This window comes from Mesocricetus auratus, unplaced genomic scaffold (assembly GCF_017639785.1).
Source record: "Mesocricetus auratus isolate SY011 unplaced genomic scaffold, BCM_Maur_2.0 contig_10282_pilon_obj, whole genome shotgun sequence".
Lineage (NCBI taxonomy): Eukaryota > Metazoa > Chordata > Mammalia > Rodentia > Cricetidae > Mesocricetus > Mesocricetus auratus.
In genome coordinates, this window is record NW_024432380.1 from 33,654 (window position 1) to 43,314 (window position 9,661).

Here is a 9,661-nt window from a genome sequence, read left to right on the forward strand (position 1 = left end):
TGAGAAAGGCACCATCTGCAGGAACAAAAATGGGATCAATCCTCCACAATAACTGAAAAGACAAGAATTAAACACAGATGACCAGGTGAAGAGCCACAGCCATGACAGAGCCCAGGCTGACCTGTCACAGCAGCCATGGCTGCTCATAGTCCTGGGGACAGGACAAGGCTCTGGTCATCTCTGTGTCCCTGTGATCAGAGTCTGCCAGAAAGTAGTTACACTAAATGACAAGGACAAAAGAGCCAAGGAGACATCGCTGAGGGGTGAGCACACCAAAGCCACGTGGACTGAGCTCCACCTGTCACAGCCCCATCTCACTCAGCTCCCAAAGACTCCTTCTGTCCCCGCTGACTGTCACCACAGCAGACACAGGTTCTGGAAGGTTCTCCATGATGTCATTTATTTTCTCCATCACACTTTCAGAATTCTCGACTTTAATCTGAACTGCCAATCTCTCAGGTCATAGGCATGAGCCATCAAGAACACATACAGGTTTTTATATTCAGTGCGTAAGTCAAGGGCTGCATCTCATGGTAGCATGGAGTTGATAAGATGGTGATGTCCCTTGCTGCCTGTGCTGGACCAAGAAGTTTGGCTGTGGAAGGGAGCAGGGGCAGTCACCAGTGTGTTCGTGGCTACGGAGCTACCATACTTCACAATGATCCGAAGCTAAGGGCTAAGGATGAAAATAAAGACAAAGACAACAGATCATTCTTACAAGGAGAATGGCGTTTATTATTATGAGGGTAGAGCCTTATCTACCAAAGTCAGGCATGTTGGAAAAACGCCAAGGTCAGAAGCCTACTTTTCCAGGGCCCTCCAGGAAATGGTGGGCCAAAAGCAGGAATTAGCATTTAGATAATAAACAGGAACTTGGACACAGGCCTTACTGGGAGGAGGGGACTAGAAGTGTTTTGCTAAAAGCTCCTAGTAATGAGCAGTCAACAGCCGCCCATGGGGGAAGAGCAGAGCAGCGGCAGGGTCCTGGTGTGCTAGGGAGGACTGGATGGTCTTCATGGGAGAAAGCAGACAGCTTCAGATATTTGTTGTTTCTTGAGTGAGTGAGAACGTGTCCCCAGGAGGCAGCTGTCTGAAGCTAAAGACAAAGAGTGATGGACAGTCGGTATAAAGACATCGCAAAGGTCCACTGTGACTCATTCAAATGTCTAAATTCTGAGAAGTCCTGGGACACAGTCCTTTCCTTTTTCCCTTAGCCCCAACCCCAGACCTCAGGGTGTCAGCCAAGCCTCCAGAGAGGAGTCAAAGCTCAGAAAACTGTCCCTGTGTGTGTGAGAAGAAATGACAAGGAACATGTAGGAGACTGAGAGGATGTGGTTGCAGGAGGAATTTTGGGCTGGCACAGCTCCACACCAGTTTCACCCCACAGGCTTCAGGGACAACCCTGCTCCCCACACTTACCTAGAGCTGGGGGCATAGTTCCCTCCTTTTCCACCTGTGAGAAGAAAAGCTGTGAGAGACCAGGGAGGAGCCCAACCCTAGGAATTTTCCAGACCTACAGAGAACCCATGTTACAGGAGAAATGTGTGTGTGTGTGTTGGATGTGTTTCCATGAGGCAGAGCACACTTCTAAAAGGAACTGGGAACTCACACCCTGCCCTTTCCTACCTAAGTTTTTCCTCCTCTTCCTCACAACAACCACCACAGCTCCAGTGATCACAACTCCAAGGAGAACCCAAACAATGACTGGCATGATGGGGACAGTCGACTGAGGAGGCTCTGGGAAGGGAAGGACAGGAAGGGAAGGTGAGGGTCATGACCCCAGCTCTCAGCCCTGACCTGCTCAGGCTCTGCAGAAGGCTCCAGCTTTCCCTGACCCCAGCTCTGCACCCACTCCCTCCTTACCCCATCTCAGGGTGAGGGGCTCAGGCAGTCCCTCATGCTCCACGTGGCATGTGTAATCCTGTTCTCCAATAGGCACCACCACAGCTGCCCACTTCTGGAAGGTTCCATCCCCTGCAGGTCTGGTCTCCACCATCTCCATGTCCTGGGTCAGTTCCTCTGCATCCTTCTTCCAGGTCAGGGTGATGTCAGCAGGGTAGAATCCCAGGGCCCAGCACCTCAGGGTGACATTACCTTCAGGTCTGGGGTGATGGGTCACATGTGTCTTTGGAGGGTCTGAGGAGAAGAGTTGGAAAGGTCAGGTGTTTTGCAGGGGACTCCAGCAGGGTCCCTGTGACCACCCTGGTCTGTGTTAGAAATGGGGTGAGGGAGGGGTGTAAAATTCCCTCTAGCTTAAACATTGGGTTCTGGATAATCTCATCTTTGGGAAATTCTAGATATGGGTGAGAGAGCCCAGGGTCACAGAACTCTGGTGTCACATCAGGAAGAAGGGACTTCTGCTCCTGACTGGTGAGTGGGGCTGATGGATTCAGCATCACTGAATTCAGACCCCAGAGACCTCAGTTGTGGGCAGAGAACTGGGCCTGAGCAAGGCTGTGGCCCACACAGCACTGCAGACTGAAGGTGAACTGTCTTGGTCATTTCAGGGACCTTCTCTCCTTCCCTCCTGAGACACACTCTGAACTGTCCTGACAGAAGGCTGAGCCCTGGGAGAGCCAGTCTCTCATAAAGGGTCAGGAGACACTATAGAACTTCCCACCTCCCGTATTTGAGAGATAGGAAGACAGGTGGATATTATGTCCAAGGGAGAGACACACAGCGTTTCCCCTAAAGCCAGGAAGGAGACAAGGGTGCACACTCTCCACCTTCATATTTAAGACAATGATGATTTTATATAAGCTATCAGAAGTAGACAGAAGATTGGCATAAAAGGGATCAAAGTAGGACAGGAAGAAGTCACACTGTCCCTATTTCCAGAAAACTGATTCTTTACTTAAATGACCCTGTTGAGTCCCAGGAAAACTCCTGGACCTAATAAACACTCATGGTTGTCAGATGCAACATAAATATAAAAAGTAGCCTCCAATTTTCCCAGCAGTGTATTTTTAGAAGAAGAAATTAGGAAATGTACAACATTCAAAGCAACTCCACCAGAATTAAGTGTTTAGAGAATTATCTAATCAAAGAAATGGAAGAACTCTGCAATGAAAACTTTAAGATCTGACACAGAAAATCATAGAGACAATGTCAGAAGATGGAAAGACAATCCAAGCTCCTGCACTGGCAGAGTTGACATTGTGACAATGGTCATACTACCCAATATTTTGATAGTATAACACTATCAAAATTCTGATGTAGTTCACATTTAGAAAAAAAACAGGAAATCATATGGGATCACAAAAGACCACGAAAATCAAACAATCTGAAGGATTAAGAGCAATGCTGGAGGTTTTACACTCCTAACCTCAACTATAATGCAGAGTTATAGTGACAGGACAGCCTGCATGTATCTAGTGTGCATTTGCTCCTCCCAAGACCTTGGGCTATCTGGAGATAGAGGAGCTCTCTCTGTGGTGTCAGAGATTGGACTGTTATAGATCCATTCACCCCCAGGGCAGAACAGAAGACCATGGCAGCTAGGTACCTTGTTGTGTATTTGTGAGTGTATTCTAATAAATCCTAAATGCCCCCTTAAACTCCTTACATTTGGCCCCCACAGGGCATCTGCCTTCAGCCTCTGCAGCTGTTGGCCAGCTTTCACTGAACCCCAATCGTTCCCAGCTCGGATACCCAGGAGGCAGATCCCCTGCCTGCCCAGGCCCAGACTCCTGGCAGCCTCTTGAGCACCAAGGGAGGCCAGTGGTTAGCTGCAGTCAAGGGACTGCTTGCACTCAGTCTTGAGAATCATGCGACTTACATACCTGGAAGGAACACACCAATGCCTGGGAAGGGAAGGAGATGCAGCCTGGAGAGCAGCAGTTCTGAGGAAGCAGAAATCACAAGCAGAGAAGACAGCACAGAACAGCAAAGAAGATGGAGAAGGAGCAGCAGGGTCTGATGAAGAAGGAGCAAAGCAAAATCAGTGAGAAGGTTTCCCAACACAGCCTCTCAGAGAGTGTGGGGGAGAAGTGTGGGCTGGAAACCTTCAGGGCAAGCACTTGTATGCAGTGAAGAGCATTTTCAGTATGAAAACACACTGCTTCTCATAACGTGTTTATGGGCCATCCAGGAAGCCAGGGTTACCCCACACCACCTGAAAATGTTGGTAATCCAAACTTAAAACACAAAGGCAATGATAAAGCTGTGTTCTTCAACACATTCCAGATATAACACAATTGTTTGGTATAGAGAAGTTCTTTTAGTAGAATACCCCAGACCAGTATCTCTCAGCCTACCAACTCCAGATGAATAATTTTATGGTAGAAGAGGGTGTCAGGCAAATCCCCGCCTGTAAAGGGTGTTGAGGCAGGGGCTGTTGGGCAAAGTGCATGGACTGCAGTCCAGACCACCCCCTTCCCTTCACAGTCATGGTTTCCAAACTCCTGAGCCCTGTCATCCTCAGGCCTCCTGGCTCAGGTAAGTGCACCATATGTGAGGGATCACCCAGAACTTTGGCCTCCAGCATCTATCTCTCCAGAGGCTACTTCTGGCAGGAGAGCCTCAAGGCCAGCAAGGAAGTTGGTGACATGGCTGCAGTAGCTAGAAAAATGCCTTTTGGTTCCAGATCACGTGATCACATGCCTAATGGTGTCAGAACTGGAGACTGGGAGCAACCAACACTGACTACTAGATGACTTCCCAATAATATGGGTTTTCAAAAAATAATATTAATTGAAATGATTATATTTGTTTTTTATAAAGAGAATTTTTGGAGTTCCACTATACAAGCAGTATACTCAATTTGGATAATTCCTTTTTCAGAAGCAAGGCTTCTCTGTGTAACAGCTGTGACTGACCTGGAACTCACTCAGCAGACCAGGCTGGACTCGAACTCACAGAGATCCACTTGCCTCTGCCTCCTGAGTATTGGAATTACCGGTGTGGACCACCACCAAACAGTTTGGATATGCTGCTTTTAAATTAACACCTACCATTAAAATAAGATTTTTCATCTTTCATTCTTTCTTTTCCTGCTTTTATGCAAGTCTGTATTCATTTGTAAAGTGTAATATGTAACTAATGTCACTTAGCTCATGACAGCAGCTAAGCCTTGATTTTTAAATTGAAAGTTCATTCAGTAACAATGTACCTTTTATAATTGGAGTAAAATACTGACATTTAAACAAAGTGTCATTCATGTAAAAGTCATATTGTATCATGTAAAATTTAATTAGAAAATTCATGGTTCCCAACAGGATTGTATCTGCTAAAAAGTTGAGAACATGAATGTAGGTTTAATGAGGGCAGAGCAGAATTCACAGTGTACATGATGACTCTCTTGGTGTTAAGTGTGTTAAGAGCTGATGCTGAGCCAGGTAGTGGAGATGCATGTCTTCAGTCCCAGCAATTGGGAGGCAGAGACAGGTGGATCTCTGTGAGTTCAAGGCCAGCCTGGTCTACACACTGAGTTCCAGGACAGCCAGGACTACACAGAGAAACCTTGTCTCAGAAAAACAAAACAAAACAGAAACCAAAAAGAACTGATGCTATGAACCAACTGTGTGGGATTCCTTATAACCAAGTCTCTTTTGATTTCACAGAATATCTACTGATCACTTAGATCACCAATAATTTAACTGACAGAGACCTCACTGCAAACACTAGTGTCCCAACAGGTCAATTAAAATGAGAAGGGCCAGCAGGTGTCATCTCCATTGTTATGAGCAGAAGATCAGTCTGTATTATACTGTTAAAATCAGTGCAAAAGGCAAGCCCTGAAGTATTTCTCCCCAAGGGAAAAGTTGTAAAGTGAACACTCTCTTTAAAAGGAAGGAGGGGTGGCAGTGTGTGGAAGGATTCTTACTTAGGGAATATGAGCTCCTGCACCACTTAGCTCATGACAGCAGCTGAGCCTTCTACTCTGATGCTACCTGGAGAGCCCCACTGTGAACTGGGGTGTCCAGGCTGGAGTGACATTGTCAAGTGATGGTGTGAGAGGAAGAACTCAGCACAGTCACTGCATCTCTGGGCCCAGCCAGATGCTTGCCCTGAGGACCACAAGATGCTGCAGGAAAAGGAGAAGACAGGAACCAACAATGTGTGTGTTGGGGTTGCAGGTTCGACATCTGTTGTAGCTATGGGTGACAACTGACACTGTGGACCTCCATGCTGTGATGAGACCTGGGGAGCCTGGGTGTGGCTGGCATAGAGGATGAAGGCTGACACTGTGGACCTCCATGCTGTGATGAGACCTGGGGAGCCTGCTGTGTGGCCAGCATAGTAGGTGAAGGCTGACACAGACACAGGAGAGAGTGAGTGTGAGGCCATTGCAGGACAGCATGGCTGATGCTTCTCCTTTGCAGCCCTTGAGGTGGCACCTTCCCTGAGCCCTGCTGCTGTGCTCCAGGCTTCACAGGCTGTGCAGAGCCCTCTGTGAAGTCTGATTCTCTCCTGGGTCCCCTGGTCTCAGTCCTCAGGTCTCCAACAATGATGTGTCCCAGATTTTAAAAATGTTGTTCTGTTAAATGTACCAAATTCTTTTCCTGAATGCAGTGTTTGTATTGTTTCTCCTTGGGCAAAGTCCCTGACCAGATACCTACCCTGGATCACCCCTGTTCCTTAGGGAGACACAGGCACAGTTGCTCTGGTTGCTGTCTCCACCCTGCAGCTTCAGTTATAGGCTTCCTCCTTCCCACTGACTATCCTGTACCTTGTCGGCTTCCCAGGCCTCAGTAAAATGGAAAATTGTTCTTTGCTGTCTCTCTGTGTGTGCCTGTGTGTGTGTGCACGCCCCTGTGTGTGTGTGTGTGTGTGTGTGTGTGCCCCCGTGTGTATGTGTGTGTGTACAAGCATGGGGATCAGTGTGCTCCCACACTCTTTCAGTATATCCAGTGTGGATCCTTTTGGATAAAAAAGACCCCTAGATTAAAAGACTCTTACATGCAGGACAAATGTGTACTTTTAATACAAAGATGGGGTTCTCATACTTGGGGTTCTAAGACACCACAGGCACTTCAGGAAGCTGTGTAGGGCTCACCACCCACAGGGCTGTTAATTTGTTGGGTCTATTTATTCTTTTCAATGAATCCACTTAGGATGAGGGGATGTAGTGTCTGTCCTCTCTTACCTGATGCCTGGAGGCCCTGCACAGGCTGGCAGTCCCCATGTGTGGATTCAGACTGTCACTGAGACCCTGAGTCCATGGGGTAGACAATTATTTTTGGTCACCTTGTGGTGGTGCAAGTATACAAACCTCATAGTTGTGTACTATTCAAGCAAACAAGATTCCAGTGACTGCCCATTGAGAGATGTTTTTTTCTCTATAGTAAGATCTGTCCAGAGTGAAGTCTTGTTTTCTTGTTTTGTTGCTTGAGACAGGATCTCTCTACATGGTCAGGAATTTCTGAAACTCACAGAGATCCTCTTGCCTCTGGCTCCCAAGTGCTGGGATTGAAAGTGTGTCACCATGATGTGGCATCCAGAATGAACTCCTGGTAATATAAAGACCTCTCAAAGCCCCTCCAGTCACTGAACTTTCTAAGTCCCAGAAGCCCTGAGACTCAGTCCTTTCCTCCTTGCCTCAGCTCCAATCCAGGCCCCCAGGTGTCACCTTTTCAAGCCTCCAGACACAAGTCAGAGCTCTGGGCACCGACCATGCCTGCAGAAGAAGTAACTAGAAACAGTGAGGACACTGACAGGTGTGGCTGGAGGAGAAACCATCAGCTCAGCCTCCACCCCAAGTTCCTCTGGGACAATTCTTCCCTCACATACTGACCTGCAGCAGGGGCATAGCCTCCTTTTCCACCTCTGAGAAGAAAGCAGTGAGAGATCAGGGAAGTCCTGGTCCCCAGCAAGTTTCCCAGCTGTGACTGCCGACCAGGGAGGGTCAGGGGGGAATGAGGAAGGAAGAAGGCATGCAGGGAAGAACCAATGGCAGTCTGGAGGTCTGTCCTCAGCGGGAACATCCCTCTGTCTCTGAAATCGTGTTCCCATCACCCCCATCATCAGGGTATGGACATTTCCTTTCTTTCCCAAGTACTTTAGAGTAGATGATTATCAATGTACAGACCCAGAGATGGGCATGCCTGTGCTAATGTGTGTGTGTGTGTGTGTGTGTGCGTGTGTGTATTGCTTCCCATTGACTATGTATGCATCCTTCATGAATTAAAATGAAAACAACAACAAACACAAGACCCTGCTCTTCCATACCTGGGTTCTTTCTCACCCACAGCATAAATCCTACAGTGATACAACTAAGATCACAGCTCCAAGGACAGCACCAACAATGGTCCCTATGGTGATGATGGACTGAGGAGGCTCTGGGGGTGAAGGGAAAGGAAGGGAAGGTGAGAGTCACGGCTCAGTCATGGAGCCTGCCCCTGCCCAGGATCTGCAGAGGCTTCATCTTTCCTCACCCTATCTCTGCACCCACTCCCTCCTTACCCCATCTCAGGGTGAGGGCTCAGGCAGTCCTGAGCATAGTCCCCTCCTTGTCCACCTGTGAGAAGAAAATCTGTGAGAGACCAGGGAGGAGCCCAACCCTAGGAAGTTTCTGAACCAACAACAGACCCAGGGTGAAGAGAGGAGCAATAGAGGTGTGGATGTTTCCATGAGCAGAGCACTTCTAAAAGGGGCTGAGAGAGAACTCACACCCTGCCCTTTCCTACCTGTGTTTCTCCTCCTCTTCCTCACAACAGCCACCACAGCTCCAGTGATCACAGCTCCAAGGAGAACCAGAACAGCAATGACTGCCATGATGGGGGCAGTGGACTGAGGAGGCTCTGGGAAGGGAAGGACAGAGAGGGAAGGTGAGGGTCATGACCCCATCTCTCAGCCCTGACCCTGCTCAGGCTCTGCAGAAGGCTCCATCTTTCTCTAACCCCAGCTCTGCACCCACTCCCTCCTTACCCCATCTCAGGGTGAGGGGCTCAGGCAGCCCCTCATGGTGCACATGGCATGTGTATCTCTGCTCCTCTCCAATAGGCACATCCACAGCTGCCCACTTCTGGAAGGTTCCATCCCCTGCAGGTCTGGTCTCCACCAGCTCCATGTCCTGGGTCAGTTCTTCCTCATCCTTCTTCCAGGTCAGGGTGATGTTAGCAGGGTAGAAGCCCAGGGCCCAGCACCTCAGGATGACTTTACCATCAGGTCTGGGGTGATGGGTCACATGTGTCTTTGGAGGGTCTGAGGAGAAGAGTTGGGAAAGTTGAGGTGTTTTGCTAGTGAATCCATAGAAGACATTGTCAGAATGTGGAAAGACAATCCTTGCTCCTGGACTGACAGAGTTAATATTGGGAAAATTGCCATACAAATTAATACATTGATATAATCTGCAATATTTATAAAACTCTGATATATTCTATACTTTAGAATTAATGAATTTGTATGGAATGACAACAGACCATAAACAGCCAAACAATGTTAAGTTGGTGCACTGCCAACCTCAGTGCAGAGCTACAGTAACAAGACAGCATGGAACTGCAATAAAATAGAAAAATCCAAGGCATAGGATAGTGCTCCTGGAAATAAAATGACAAAGCTACGCATATTTAATCTTCAACAAAGAACACAAAACACATAATCGAAAAGAGCCCATTCCACACATGATGCGGCAACACTGTTTTTCTGGCTGAGAAGATGAATTTAGAATCTCACCTCCCACCTTGTAGAAAATTTAACTTGAAATAGAGCAAAGACCTTA

The 9,661-nt window shown here is 47.8% G+C and overlaps 1 protein-coding gene across 1 annotated transcript; it reads right to left on the reverse strand.

The window, feature by feature from the left end:
- Positions 1–711: 711 nt before the first annotated feature.
- On the reverse strand, positions 712–9,182 carry LOC106022645 (H-2 class I histocompatibility antigen, D-P alpha chain-like). Its single transcript, XM_040741061.1, has 8 exons — positions 8,869–9,182; positions 8,628–8,741; positions 8,404–8,458; positions 8,170–8,279; positions 1,864–2,136; positions 1,627–1,737; positions 1,420–1,453; positions 712–1,096 (listed from the first exon to the last, which is right to left on the reverse strand). Exons 1-8 carry the CDS (start codon positions 9,008–9,010, stop codon positions 1,036–1,038), a joined length of 900 nt encoding a protein of 299 aa, XP_040596995.1. The 5' UTR covers positions 9,011–9,182; the 3' UTR covers positions 712–1,035.
- Positions 9,183–9,661: the final 479 nt, after the last annotated feature.

Bases quoted from the DNA above. Each gene is read 5' to 3' on its own strand.
- LOC106022645 (XM_040741061.1), bottom strand. From the start codon at position 9,010: ATGGAGCTGGTGGAGACCAGACCTGCAGGGGATGGAACCTTCCAGAAG. The intron at 1,738-1,863 runs GTAAGGAGGGAG...TTCCCTTCCCAG, and splicing joins GCCCCTCACCCTGAGATGGG to AGCCTCCTCAGTCGACTGTC. The intron at 1,454-1,626 runs GTAGGAAAGGGC...TTCTTCTCACAG, and splicing joins GAAGAGGAGGAAAAACTTAG to GTGGAAAAGGAGGGAACTAT.